The sequence below is a fragment of the Stigmatopora argus genome, chromosome 4 (assembly GCF_051989625.1).
Source record: "Stigmatopora argus isolate UIUO_Sarg chromosome 4, RoL_Sarg_1.0, whole genome shotgun sequence".
Classification (NCBI taxonomy): domain Eukaryota; kingdom Metazoa; phylum Chordata; class Actinopteri; order Syngnathiformes; family Syngnathidae; genus Stigmatopora; species Stigmatopora argus.
The window spans coordinates 8,173,598-8,189,496 of record NC_135390.1 but is presented as its reverse complement, the minus strand read 5'-3'; the positions used below and the strand labels follow the sequence as shown (position 1 = coordinate 8,189,496).

General features: G+C 38.6%; 1 protein-coding gene across 1 annotated transcript in view; it reads left to right on the top strand.

The window, feature by feature from the left end:
- The first annotated feature begins 1,475 nt into the window (after positions 1-1,475).
- LOC144073310 (uncharacterized) overlaps positions 1,476-15,899 on the top strand; it is a 29,300-nt gene continuing 14,876 nt past the window's right edge. Inside the window, exons 1-2 of the mRNA XM_077599035.1 lie at positions 1,476-1,797; positions 5,589-5,810. Coding sequence (XP_077455161.1) covers positions 1,636-1,797; positions 5,589-5,810 — 384 coding nt within the window. The 5' untranslated portion in view covers positions 1,476-1,635. The remainder of the gene's footprint in view (positions 1,798-5,588; positions 5,811-15,899) is intronic.

Genomic DNA, 15,899 nt, shown 5'->3' with positions numbered 1-15,899 from the left:
CAATCCATTTCAACTTAAAACGTTTTGGACGTCTATTGCCGGCAATGGTACCCAACGAGTTAGGGTTGTGGGGGTATTGTGGGGTCACAATACAAAATAAATATGAAAAAAATCCACAGGGCAAAATACAAACAAACTACACTAATTTGAATCAAAGTCTTTATTCTTCTTTATTTTTTCCAAATTTATCACAATTTGTTTTGAATTGTTATTTTTAGTTTAAATTTGTAAAAAAAATGCAATTTATTTGATTTAGAATTATGCTTTTATTATTATTATTATTACACATGGCTTTTTTATTTCTTCCTTTTTAATTTTTCAAAATAAAAATTTGAAAAAATAATTATCTCATCTCATTTTCTTGTCCCCACCTCCTGTGCCTTTTTAGCTGGAATAGGCTCTAGCACCCCTGCGTCCCTTGTGAGGATTGGCGATTCAGAAGGTTAGGATTAAAGGGGAATGGGACGGGAATTAAAAAAAATATTTCCAAAATAGATCATTTATTTAATCCATACATTTGCTTTATTTAAATTGATGTATTTCTTTTTATTACACAATGTAGAATACGCAAATATGCAACTACATTGGACGTCTATCACCGTCAACAGAATCATAATCATTCAATCAACCCTCTGAGGCAAAAGATTTGGACGCCTACCGCAGTCAATTGCAGCCACACGTTAACCGGTTAACCTATAAACCAGGGGTCGGGAACCTTTTTGAAAGAGAGAGCCATAAACATTTTTTTTCAAATATTATTCCTTGAGAGCCATAATCACAATTTAAAAGTCAAAACACATGAAAATGTGCGATTTTTTAGTCATTTTACAACTTTTAAAGTACAAAAAGTATTTTAATTATTTTGACAACATTGTTAAGCTGTTGCTGACCAATGAATGTCAATGAGTTCAATGAGTATCAACGAGAGAATGAATGTAGAAGACTAATGAAAAGAAAATCAATGCCACAGTGCCGACGTGACGTTCCTATTGGTGCGTTCGGGACTCTTTTCTCTCACCACCGGTTTCCATGTTTTAGCTTAGAGCCATATGCACCCATCAAAAGAGCCACATGTGGCTCCCAAGCCATAGGTTCCCTACCCCTGCTATAAACCAAAGCGGTTGTCTGAGGAGCAGGTACCGCCATCTACTGCCACAAATTGGTATTACATTACAGGGGACCAAACTCCTCGGAATTTTGAAACCAGTCATAAGATGGCAGCAAAACAAAGCAAATGAGAAAACTCTAGCAATACTTTAATCGACGAATATACTGTAGAGAGAGAATGACAAATTTCGTCACACAACCTACTCCTTAATCCTAAAAATCTTATCCGAATCCCCAATTATACTCTAAAATTTAAATAAATACAATGAGAGGCAAAAATATCCATTTTGGTTTGCACAGTTCCATTTCCACTTACTTAGCTTTTATTTCGAAAGGCTCGAGCGGAAACAACCGCGTTCTTTGGGAAATTTGTCACCATCGCAAATCCACCCTCTACATCCCAATTTGTCAAGTCCCCAAATTCAACCAACTTGGAATCCACTGCCTGAACAAATTCAAACAAAACATTTTTGCGTTTGTTATCGGCATACGCGGCTTGTTTCCCCTCCTTTCTATTAAAAGATCATTATGGACCCCACTGCCCCCCAGAAGGAATGGACTAATGAGAAGTCTTCCATGGGCCAAGCGCCTCCACCGGCCTACCGGGACAATCCCCACCCGGGATACCCGCTGCCTGGCCCGGCTTACCTCCACCATCCTGTACCGGGTCTCTACCCTCCATATCCGCAGGTAAACTTTTGCTTCAATTTGTTATATTTTTTTCTCCTTCTCTCTAAATTTCTTTAATAGTGTAGGCCTATATGTAATTACTGATTTTTTTAAAAAAAAAACGAGTGATCGTTATTCAAATTTAATTTAACAAAGTTTAGACCCTTCAACGATTTCACGTCAAACACGTAATCTTTATCTACAGTATTTTATTTTATTGACTGTTATTGATTTGAATTAAGTGCTTCTTTCAAATGATTCAAATCATTTTATTGTTATTATATACAGGACATATTGAAGTTGTTTTCCAGCTGCTCACTTTCCTTTGTATATACATACACTGTTAAAAAATACATTAAAAAACAACCCAAATAGTTTCCTGTAAACAACAATTACACTCATTAACTTGCAACAACAAACAAGTAAATTACTGAAAAATAAATTCTGCGCCATGACTGTAAAACGTAACGCAGTATAAATTCCTAATACATGTCACTTCAAAAGCATATACATTTAGTGGTATAGTAATATATAGTAATTTGAATTACAGTATAGTTTGTAGTTCTGAAACTAAACACATTAGCTTTGAGTGTTTTTTTTGTTGCTGTGCCATAATTTTGTATTGTAACCAAAAAACATAATTATTCACACATTCATTTCAGAGGATTTTGTTGTTGTTGTTGCAAACAAAAACAAAAATAAACAATAAAATACTAAGCATACTGCTTTAAAGAAGTCACATTTGTCCGAACTCGGCTTGTTTGCTTGGTGCAGAGGCAATACAGACGCTCCCCTACTTACGAACGCAATTGGTTCCGAGCGATTGTTCATAAGTTGAATTTGTTTGTAAGTTGATTCAGTGCTATATTTTGTATTATAATTTATGTTTAAGGCCGATATAAGTATATTGAAGGTTTATATAAGTGCATTTGTATGTTTAAGGCTTGTATAAGTAACACGCATTGGTTTGTACTGAAAAAAAAAACATTTAATAAAATGGAGAGAATATGTACAGTACTGTAGAGAGAGAGAGAGATTTATGTATTAGAAACTGGCCAAAAGAAGCAACCTAATGACGATTGCACAGTTTTCTTCTTTTTTTTCATCATAAATGATTTGGTAGCACTGTATGGCATCATTCAATTGATTTGCAAACTTTGTGCAACGTTCAATATTTGGGTCCTGCTGCTCGATCTTTCTGTTTATAAATGGTACTGACGGTGGAACGATTCAATGCCCGTGAAACGCTCACCACTCTCACGCGCATCAAGCTTCGTTATTATTGCCACTCGTTTCAAATGAAATGGCTTGCCTCTTCCTTGCAACTCCCTCAATAGAAGCCTTTAGCTTTTTACCAACCATATTCAATATTGGATGCATGAGATATTTAATGATACAAATGAAAAAGGTTCGTTGCACACTGGAGATACATTCACGCACTTCCGCATTGCAACGAAGAAGAAGGTAGATGCTGGGTGAGCTGAGCTCTCACAGCGCCAGGCGTCGGTATTAGCGGCGGAAAGAAGTACTACTCCAAAAAAGGCGAAATACAAAATTGGACTTGCGAACATTTTTGGACTTAAACGCAATTTGCAGACATGTTCGTATGTACCGTTGTTCGTAAGTTGAATGTTCGTAAGTAGGGGAGCGTCTGTACTGCATCTTTGGTTCCTGCTATTTTTTTGTGTGTACTACGCACTTTAATTTGGATTGATCCTGGCAAGGATACTAATAGAAATGAAAGTAGACGTTTTAGTACATCTCTTCGTCAATTTTGTGACCACGCCATTTTCACAGTCTTCTTTGGACAGTTTGTTGAAATCAACCTGAATATGAATTTGAAGAAAGAGTCATTTTGTAAAAGTGAAGCTCGTTTGTAAAGCAATCTGAGTTTTTAAACATACATCTTGCCCTTAATCAGCAATTGTGTGGGCAGATGATTTTAGAAGCCCTACGACTGACTGGCGACCAATGTAGGGTGTAGTCTGCCTTTCGACCAAAGTCCGCTGCTCCCGGAAACTCCCACAACCCTTGCGAGGTTACACGGTATTGAAAATTAATGAGTGGTTATGTGATTTTTCTGATTCTGTGTTTTGAATTTAAAATACAAATGAATATTCTGTGGTTTATTGGAAATATTTGTCATTCAAATTTCAAAATGTTAGTAACTCAGAATAAATTCCAGTGTTGTGATTGCTTCTACATGATGTTAAATGTTAAATACAACGAAACTAGAAAGAGGACAGCTAAGGGAGTTGTGAAATCCGGCATACATGGAGGAGGAAGTGGGATTGCAACATGGCTCTCTAAAGACAGCATCCACTTGTTATCAGACCACAAAGTGTCTCCATCAATAAACAATGATAAAACAGAAATTCTATTACAATCCTGCCGACTCCTCTTCCCTGGTTTAGCTATGCAGTAGCTGAGTGGTCAGGAAGGTGTTTGGTGATCAGAAGATCATTGAGTCACCCCCTAGCCTTTCCTGATCAATCCAATTTAAATAAAGGGAACAATGGCCATCAACAATAAATGTGACTAAAAATGCCCATAGTTACTTGGGATTAACCTGCACCCCCACCATTCCCCCAACCCTGGATAAACTAGAATAGATAACGAGAAAATGAATGAATGAAAAATAAAAACTCCCGTAAAAAGGGCAGCCACTGAGTGACAGATGTGATGTATGGAGCTTGTTGACAAAATGTGCAACTCTTGGAAGGAACTGTTTTGGTTAGTTTTAAAGGGGGTGTTTGGATGCCAAATTGACATTTCTGAGCTTCAAGTCATCTAATGTAGTCATAGCGTCGTTTAAAAAAAACTAATTTAGGGTGGGTTTCTGAATCATTCACCCATGTTTTTATCTCTTCAACAGTATTTACATAACTGTTAGAGTCACAGTGGCAAACTGGTTCCCACATCAAACTCTTATTTTGAGATGAAAGTTTCCAACCAGGCTCTATCTGTACTCCAGTTCCCTCCTACATTCCACCAAAAAAGTATGCTAAACTATTTGAACACACTGCAGGTTCTGTAAGTGTGAATGCTTGTTTGTCTGTTTGTGCCCTTTGGTTGGCCGGCAACCATTTCAGAGTGTGCGCTGCGCCCTGCACATTCTCAACTGGGGAAGCCTCCCCAGACCCTCATCAGGATTAGGCCTGCTGAAGTTGAATGTATGGACAATTTAGGCCCCAAACCGGTCCTCGAGGGCCGGTGTGGGTGAAGGTTTTTGTTCCAACCGATCCAGCTCAGACAGTTTGACAAATGAGATTTCAGCAGAAAACAAGAAGCACCTGACTGCAATCCACTGATTGCACTTGTAGGACACCAGATTGGTGAAAAAGTGTCCTCTTTCTCGGTTGGAATGAAAACCCGTACCCACTGCGGCCCTTTGTGGAATAGTTTGGAGACCACTGATTTAGGGGAATTTTTTAAACCACCTTTAGTTATTTCATTTCGTCATCATCCGTCCCACTTAACCACACAAGAGTCGTGTGGGGGGGGGAGTCTCTTGTTGATGCCAGCCAGCAGGTTAGTTGCCAGGCAATCACAGGACACAATGAAATGGACAACCACTCACAATCACACTGCCACCAAGTAGGAATCGAACCCAGACTGCCCAAACTGAAAAGAGGTGGAAGAACCGTTGCACCATTGGGTGGGCCTTTAGTTATTTGCATTGTGAATTTCAGGCAATGTAAATTCCTCAATCGTGATTATGAAGTACACAAATTAGTGCCGGCCTGTCACATCTGTCATCTATATTTTAAGACTGGATATCCAGATTAAGGTTCTGTTTGTGGCACTCGTAGGAGTCTGCATACCCACCCGCCTATGGCGGTGCTGTGAACGGACAGCAGCAGTACACGGTGGGTCAACAGTACCCACCCCAACCCGGTGCGGTCACCTTCCAACATTCGGTGATCCGAGGGCCGCTGGAGAACCCCGTGAAGGACTACATGTGCTATTCCATCTTCACCATGCTGTGCTGCTGCCTGCCCCTTGGACTCGCTGCTCTTATCTACTCAATTAATGTGAGTTAAAGTCATTCTTATTTACACCTACCCACTGTTCAATTTTGCAATTTTCACCCAAAACAAAACCATGATGCCACTTTATCAGCCCAAAAACTAAAATTGGCGCTTACTCTGACTTAGAAGACACAAACACTTGAATGCATGCTGTATTTTTCATTTTAATTATAATGCTTGAATTGAAGGTGGTTATTGTCAACAATTTTATCTAAAGTAGTACCTCTACTTATGAAATTAATTTGTTCCACAAGTGGTTTTGTGACTTATACTCATAAGTAGAAGCATATTTTACATTGAGGTCCCGTAATTCGTTCACAATCTTTGATACTACTGTAGAAGATGCTATTTTTTGTGTGTGCTCCATTAGACAGCCGGACCGGTGTCTTCTAACTGTATATTCTTTCATTCTCTTAAGTGGACAGAAGAAGGTACTAACTTCATTCAAAGACCATATATTGATTTAAACAAAATCATGTAATTTAAAAAAAAAATAGGGGAAAAGCACAAATAAAAAAAAAACCGGCTGAGCTCTGAGACTTCAAAACTCTCCGGCCAGGCAAAGAAAAACAACAACTCCCCGACTCCAGTCCCCTTCTCCCTTTTTATCCTGTCTCTGCCAATACACAACTTGCTTGTTTGCAAGTAAGTGTTAACAAAAGGCATGTCTGTAGCAAGCCTTCACAAAAAAGGAGAAAGTTGGGAACAAAAGGTGCGATCTTCCCTTGCCAAACTCAACAGTCAGGAAGAACACCACCATTCCTTCCTATTGGCCACCCCCTGCCTAATTAGTTATGTAAAAACCTTGTTTTACCTACACAGCCAACAAACAATGGTAAATCCCACAGACGTCCCGACTTCAAACAAAAAGATGGCTAAAAGACATGCCTACAGGTACACATTATTTTAAAGCAATCAAACAAAACATGTAATTATAAGAAATATTTCTCTTCACTACCCCTAAACCCTTTAGAAATTATAAAAGAATATACATTTTTTATGAAATACATATGCAAATGTAGGGATGTATGTATGCAAAAAAGAAAGAAAAATATTTATTATGCCATTAAAGTTAATAAGAAATATGAAGACATTTTCAAATGGGGTAAAATTTGTGAGTGGCAGCTGAGTAAACACATGTACAAACACATGTAAACACACAATTTAAAATTGTGTTACACATACTCAGAAAAATTCATCAAAGTGCCCAGACCTTTTGCTATCCCATCCCGGGATAGACAATTTAAAAAGAAAACATATAGGAAGTGTATCTATGTTTAGGGAGTGTTTGATTTCATTTGATGCTCCGCAGTTAAGATTGTTTTCGTTTCTTAGAACAAAATGTTTCCCATCAAGGCTTTTTGTAACCTGAGTATTTCGTATATTGACGCATTCGTAGGTAGAGGTACAACTGCACATGAATAAAACACAAATATTCAACACATACTTATCATCACGTTGTATTAAATGTAAAGATGATTTTAAATAACAGATTCTATGAATGATTTCATATTAGTCAATGCCTTCCTGCTGTAAGCAAATGGTAAATCATCTGACGAATAATACCAGCCACTCATCCTGCCTTTCTTATCGGTCTAGCTGTTTCCTTCCAAAACAAATCGTTATCAGTATTTGTCTCCTTGAGCACACTACATTTGTAGAGAAAACATGCAGTGAAAGTCCTCTTTGCCATTGTCATTTGTTTACAAGGTAAATCTGTAACCTTTGCGTGATAACCCCCAAGAGCTGCCTCTTTACATACATTAGCTAACCATAGTACAGCTAGGTGATGTGGATATTTAAGGTTTGCCTCCCCTATAGAAAATGATTAATTATTATATTTGAATACATTTTTCCCCTCAACACAAAGGAAACTGAAATTAGAATGACAAAATTAAAAACTTTAAAGTCGCCTGTTAAACACAACTCAATACATTTTTATAAAACATTCCATATGTTAAGCATGTCCCCGTAGAAGCACCTTTTCAAGGTAGCTCTTTCTTTATGCTTTAATTTCCTCCACTGTTTGCCATGTTGTTGTGTTTTGTCCTTGAGGCCACTCTTCCACTAGTTCCCAGAAGTCAAAAGGTTGGGATATTGGAATGTGTAGTTGTTTTGACATGCCAAATCAGGTCAAGACAGTGTTGGCCCATGAAAATAAAACTACAAAAATTGAGCTTCAGTCCTCTGGGTTGTTTACCACACTCTTTTTTTAGATTTTTTTATTCTTACTCTAATCACACGAGTAATAAAATATTGATTGCCGCAGGTCTCGGGAATCCTGTGGGAATCTCGTGGGATTTCCCAAAATAATTAATGGCATCCTACTCATGATCGCAGGTACCAAGTCCAGGGCCAGTAGGTCCCATCCCTCCCTGTCTCAAGCCAGAGACAACCAGAGCTCACAAGGAAGAATTATGAGGCCTAAGCTACGTAGTTAAATTGAAAAACAATGGAGTACTGTGTTTAGGAACTACAAGGATTTAGGCATTTAGTATTTAGATTCAGATCACTTAATGAGTTTCAAACATCACTGCAGACCAAAGACTCATTTCAATGGTATGAGGAAAGAAAATGTCTTGATGTGGGTGAATCATAAGCTAATTGCATCCATGTGGTCGGCTTTAACAATTGAGGAGTAAGGGAAAAAAACTCTCTTTGGAGCCTGCTTTTCTTATACAATTAAGATAAAAGTTCCTTTGTGCTAACTTATATACTTGGCATGAAGTCTTGAGTATTGGGTATACGGGTAAATGTGGACAATTATATTGTATTACTGTCATTTTTGTCTTCTGAAGGTATGGTACCTTCGTTGGCCTCTTTATGTTTTGTCTCTAACTTAGTTACTTTGCATTAGAGAACATTGGCAATGGGACTTGACCTTTTGTATCTGACATTTTATTTATTAAATTATTTATTGAAGCAAATCAATTTCAACACTAGTACAGTTTTTAGGGTAAGAACGCAAATTGGATTCATTCATTCATCTCCTGTAACACTCCTGTACTCTCTAATACTCCTCCGTTTCAACTGAAATGCTGGTGCTGTTACATGTCAGTTCAGTTGGCGCGCTTCGCAACTACTAGTTAGCTTTCCATCAGCAAATGTGCCAAATTGAAGCCACATCATGCGTCACCGGAATGCATCAGTACATCATTACATTAGTAGTAAACAAGAGTGGGATGTTAGTTGGGTGGGCAAACATAAGTGTGTTCACTCATGATCAAAAGTTAAGAGACACATGCAACGCCGGTAAATATGTATTTCAAATGTCAGTCAACTTTGCCAATGCTCAAACTAAGGGTCAATCTCCAGGTTTTGCAAATGAAGCTCTGGAAGTTTTTTTAAAAGCTGGAGTACTGGATATTGCCTTTTGGGGTCTTTCTACAACACAGGGTAACTCTCCCGCAGACATAAATATGAAGTGCAGGATTTCACTATAAAAATTCTCCTTGTCATAGGCCAATCTCATCTCATCTCATTTTCTGAACTGCTTTATCTCACTAGGGTCGTGGGGGGTGCTGGAGCCTATCCCAGCTGACTTCGGGCCAGAGGCGGGGGACACCCTGAATTGGTGGCCAGCCAAGGAAACTAATAGCCATTCACATTCACACTCATACCTAGGGACAATTTAGAGTGTCCAATCAGCCTACCATGCATTTCTTTGGAATGTGGGAGGAAACCGGAGAACTCGGAGAAAACCCACGTGGGCCCAAGGAGAACATGCAAAATCCACACAGGTGGACCAACCATGGGGAGGTTAGAGATTTTCACACCTGAATTTACTTAAGTTGAAAGACATTCAATTAAATTCAACTCGCATCTCACTATGAGAAATTGGACATTTATGGTATATCGTAAAACCCTTACCAATATTTAATTGCCGTACAACACATAGTTTGGACTCCATGGTGAACTCTTGTCCAGTTTAATCCTCCAAAGTTTGTCAATAATTAATAGAGGCACCTGATTTCACAGATATATTGTCTGTGGGCATCAGTGGCGGGCCGTCAGGGCCTTCAAGGCCTTCTCTGCTGGCCTAAGAAATATCTGAATCATATTATATTTTGTCCATCAATACTTATTATTCCAAATGGTCTGTTAGCTTCCTTTCATTGCTTTTCCCCCTGGTTGCACTGCTTCCAGATGTGTGTTTTCATATTGAAGCATTTAACCAATCACATTTCAGCCATTATTTGTTGCCAGATCAGATCTGCCTCAAAGCCTTTACAATCAGTTCTTGCGGGGTCTGCTGCATTAAACAAGACTGTTGCTTTTAACCAATCAGATTTCGAGTTGGCAACCCCACAATGATTTTTCATAGGCGTTAGCATTTTGCTGGCTGGGTCATGTCATTGCTTTCACAAACTATGATTGGCTAGTAGGCAGAGATCGCAAACTCCACCCACATAGCCGACAGTGGCAAAAACAAATGAATTCTGTTGCAGATTTCTCTCACAAAGCTATTTTCCAGACGGACTTTTCAAAAAAAAAAAAGGACATTATTAAGAAAGGGCGGTCAACTCCGAAGCTAGCAAGCCTGTTACAGCCGGGAATATGGTGTGTGCGGCACTTTCAGTGTGCTAACTTAGCTCCACAAGCAAATAGTATATTGTTGTTTTGATTTAAAGCCATTTTCAAAACGGACTATGCCAGAAATATGACAGGACAGGCTCGACTTTCATCATTAGCTTCGATGGCGATAGGAAAGAAGGAAGAAAGAAAGGAGGATGGATATTGTGTAAAAATGATTTTTGGTGAGTAAAATATGGCCATATTCCTAAATAATATTTCAATTGTGGGCCAAGTTCTGATATCTGAAAAGCTCCAGTGTTTGTATTTAATCACAAAATGCTGCTAGGAAGTGGATTTTACCCCAGTTTAATTTTTGGCGTTTCACCATTGACATCCATTGCTGTCTTTTCCTGGGAAAAATCACCCCCCTGGCCTGGTTGTAATGTCTCAAAAGCTCCAGTATTTGTATTCAATCAATAAATGATGCTAGGAAGTGGATTTTACCTAATTTTAGTATTTTAGTGCATTTTTTGTCATTTCACGTATGGACGTATCGACATTCATCGCTGTCTTTTTACCGGGGAAATGATACTCCGGGCCCGGTTCTGATGTCTAAAAAGCTCCAGTATTTGTATTTAATCAATAAATGCTGTTTTCGGCTGGACTTTACCCCATTTTCGGGCAATGTTTGCCCGTACGCAATTGACGTTCATCGCTGTCTTCTCCTGGGAAAATCTCCCCCTGGCCTGGTTTTAATGTCTGAAAAGCTCCAGTATTTGTATTTAATCATGAAATGCTGCTAGGAAGTGGATTTTACCCAATTTTTGTGCATTAATTTATTGATTATTTTTTATGTGTCGCAGCTGTAGCTGCAGTAGAGGTTTTATAGCCATAAAATAGTTTTTGAGGGTTGGATTGATACGTTGAAGGCGCTACCAGAAAATGCACCGCCCGCCACTGGTGGGGATATGTTTTTATCTCTTTTGCTCTCAGCTGTCTCGAGGAGGATAAAATGTAGAAAAGAGAAGTATGTGGCCTTTAGCTTTGTATGAAGTACATTCCAAGTTAAACATCACAGCTTTTATTGCCTCATGATTCTAGTAAGTGGCATGCACCCCCACCATCACCACCGTGTTACTTCCCAGAAGCAGGACTGCACTTCAGCATGTCAGACTTCTTTTACCTGATAATGCATTTGCATTTACTATTTAGATTCAGATCACTCAATGAGTTTCAAATATCACTGCAGACGAATGAGTCATTTGAATGGTATGAGCAAAGAAAATGTCTTGATGTGGGTGAAACATAAGCTAATTGTGTCCATGTGTTCGGCTTTAACAATTTAGGATAAAGGGAAAAAACTCTCTTTGGAGCCTGCTTTTCATATACAATTAAGACAAAAGTTCTGTCGTACTAACTTATCTACTTGGCATGAAGTCTTTCACCGTGCTTGGGAATACCGGTAAATGTGGACAATTATATTATTATATTATATTACTGTCATTTTTGTCTTCTGAAGGTATGGCTCCTTTGTTGACCTCTTTATGTTTTGTCTCTAACTTAGTTACTTTGCATTAGAGAACATTGGCAATGGGACTTGACCTTTTGTAACTGACATTTTATTTATTAAATTATTTATTGAAGCGTATTAATTTCAACACTAGTACAGTTTTTAGGGTAAGAATGCAAATTGGATTCATTCATTCATCTCCTGTAACACTCATCCTTGCAATCAGTACTATATAGTATATTGTTAGCGTTTGTCTTTGACCTCGTTCTCACAACACCTTGTATTTGTTTTCTTTGCTGGAGGTTTTGCTGCTGAAAAAAACTAAAACTAAAACTGAGAGACTCAAGCTGCGTTCAAACATATAGCAAGGCTTTAATGAAGGAGAAAACACCATTTCACACATGACTCCAGTATATATCTCATTTCTAGCAGGAAAAAGTGGGCGTTAATTTAAATATTAAGGAGATGTTTCAATTTAGGATCGAATGTCCAAATAAGGAGGTGTTTTTCACTGCTAGCAGGTCTTGGCAATTAAACTGTCCTATCACTCAAATGCTTGAGATTAATAATGGCATCCTACTCATGAACCCAGGTACTAAGTCCAGGGCCAGTAGGTCCCATCCCTCCCTGTCTCAAGCCAGAGACAACCAGAGCTCACAAGGAAGAATTATGAGGCCTAAAATACGTGGTTAAATTGCAGAATAATGGGAGTACTGTGTTTAGGAACTACAAGGATTTAGGCATTAAACATAAAAAAGTTAGATATAAATGTGAATACATGCGTCATTCAAGTGACAATACAAACATGATAAATGATTAATGTGAGTGAAGGCAAACTTATGGTAAAAGTATAAATGTGAGTAATACATATCAGTTTGTACCAAATTGGCTTTCTTCTGATGAAACATACAAAATTATGGCAATAGCATTCCATTCATATTACTTTCTGAAGCACTTCCTTTTCCTGCAAAAGCTGTTCTGGAAAATGTTTTTGGAAGCTGTTAGGTTCATCCAATTGTAGGTTTATCCTTAGGTTTTTCCAATTCAGCTTTCAATAAAAAAGGCATCTGTAGTCACATCACATTTAATTCTTGCAAGAAGAGAATACATCCGGCAGCTCGCCCCACCCAAGATTATTCTAAAGAGCGGCATTATGTCCTGCCCATTTAAGGCTTTTAATTCTTGCAAGAAGAGAATACATCCGGCAGCTCGCCCCACCCAAGATTATTCTAAAGAGCGGCATTATGTCCTGCCCATTTAAGGCTTCAAATCAAAACAATTACAAGGTTATCGATTCCATTTGCGTAAGCAAGAAACAAAACAATTCCATATCAAGCGTCACAAAGGAAAAACAATATACAAGTTGATTGATAGCCATCCGTTGAGCCAACAACAATTTAAGCGTCCTTCACCGATCTTCCCTGTTGAACTCGCATCTGGGGAAGAGGTCGAGGCGTATCTTCCAGTAATCAGTCCTCGGAGCAAGAACTCAGTGGATTGTTTTATGTCCTTTCGAACTTGTATCTCTCGCTGGACCCAGCTGTCCTGGAGAGCGACCTTGGCGTAAGCGTTTGTCTTCGTTGAAAGCGATCAACACATATAACTATATTGTTTAATATAGTTACACATTTAGGATGAGCATTACTATTCCTAATAAGCAAATATATTGATTAATATAGTAAGCATGTATATTATAAGGCTTTATATTCATTGCAAACACATTTATAATAATGATTACCCCAACATTCCCCCCTATATTATAAATTTGCACATGATCTCCTTAATAAAACTTCCTTTCAGCTTTATTCCATTAATTCCAAATGAACATATAGTAACATCCCAGAATTAACCCAACATTCCCCCCTTTTTTATTATATGTTCGTTATTTATTTTATGGCAAATCCAAGAAGAGAGGGATATCTCCGTTGGCTGTTTTAATTTGACCCGCTTAGGCCCTACTCGTTCGGCAGGTCTGAAAGCAGAAAACAAAATCATTTTCGCCATCATTTTTCATCCTCGGAACTACCATGCTCTTGAAATTCACTGCTTCCCTCAGTATGTCTCATCAACAGAGGATATAATTCATGCAATTTAGAATTTGTAGGGGCAATCGCAGCGGTTATAAGTCGGCTCATCAAAGATCTTAAGCAGGGAATAATACAACACCCACATAATGTCAAAATCGTAGCAAAAAGGGCTACCACAAATTAGGCCAAATCATTATTAGTGAGGCCACAAATCTGTCAGCGGACATTATTCTACTCCAGGATGCTTTTTCATCTTGCGGTTTAGGGTCTGCAGGCCATCGTTGGCCCTGGTGTGGGACCCAGTGGGGGCGTGTTGTTGAGTGCAACATTTTCAAACGTTGCATACGCCCCCTGCTCCTTCAAGAAGCATTTCAACCGCTGCACGATCCTGGAACGCCATCAGACTAGTGGCTGCCAGTTGTTCCTTTATCGCCACAAATCCCTGTTCAGTATAATTTCCAAGTTTTTGGACATTGTAATGCAGGTAATTTATCCAATCAACATTTTTGTTTGGAGTAGTTAAAAGAAAAATATACTCCCAACCTGCTGCGATCTGATTAGCCAACTTATACTCATCTGGTACGCCCCGTGGATGCCAATCGCATCAATGTATGTCGGATCACCCTCTCTCCATGCCGATCGACGCCATCGCGAGGGGCCCGCCATCATACCGGATTTCTGTGCAGCCAATTGTATCTCCTCTACTGTAGATGGAAAAACAGACACTGGTAACAGCAGTGAGACCAAGGCACAAAGTCCTGCTGTCATTTTGGCAGGAGTCGTATAATTTATTTCCACCCCACCACCATCATAGGTCAGAACGTGGTACCAGGGTGTAGTCGGTTTTAGGACGTGGGCACACCACGTCTCATTTATCGCCTCCAGCTTCAGACCATGCCCTGTAAGGTTTTAAGCAGGTAAAATGATTTAAAAACTTACATTTTCATTTGTCATTATCTCCATTACACAATCAGGAGTAATTTGCGCGGGTACTGCTCGTAAGAGAGGGCGGGGCACAATACATGTTATCCAGGTTTGATTTATAGTATTAGCTGCATTTTCCATCAACAGTAACCAATTTTTTTTATTTTTATTTTTTTTTTTTTTTTTTTTTTTTATTTTTTTATTTTTTTTTTTATTTTTTTTAGTTTCTGTCCTACTCTGCCACCGCCGTCCTCGAAAGGCTTATCAGCGATTTCAGAAATATTCCACCTTGATATTAGAATATTGATATATCTTGGTGGCCAGCCAATTAAAACACAAAAGACAGACACTCATCCACGCTCGCACTCATAATCAAGGAATTTGCTTTGAGTGCTCCCCCAATTATCCATAATTTTGGTTTGTTGGAGTAAAACTGGAGTACCCAGCGAAAACCTACGAATTCTTGAGGACACCAGGAATACTCCACACTCCGGAAGGTCTGGATCCACTCCGCATTAGTAGACCCTCGAACCGCAAAATTGATGCCTGAAGAAACTAGATAATTAATGTATTAGATCCACATGCCACATATCTAAAAATAGAAATTTGTTCATGTAGACTGCCAAGCGAGTGGCTGTGATTAACTATCTATTCGCCAATAATGCAATAACGGAAAAGTTGTGACACATTGAAACACACACACACCCTTTTAGTATTTTAACCGTTTGTAAAAACTTTATCTCCATGTTATGGATTAAGTTACACCCCCTTTCAATGTTATCGAATTTTGCCCATTCTAGTCAACCCATCTACTTAAAGCATTTCTCCAAGGTTGATATTTTATAATTTGGAGATGTTATTTTTTAAAACATAGACATTATTTCATCACTTGGTTCACACCATGAAAGGCCCCACCTGAATTTGTTGTAGATATTCCCCTTTATCTAAGCTTGTTATTGCCAATCGTTATCACCGTAACATTCAGGTGTATTAACCCCATAATTGCAATGCAGTAAGTTTTGGCTAAATTCTTAATTTGTATGCCCCTAAAGCAATAGGCAGTAATAACGTCCCAATAGTCATCAATATGACCTATACCAAAGCATTTTCCCCTTC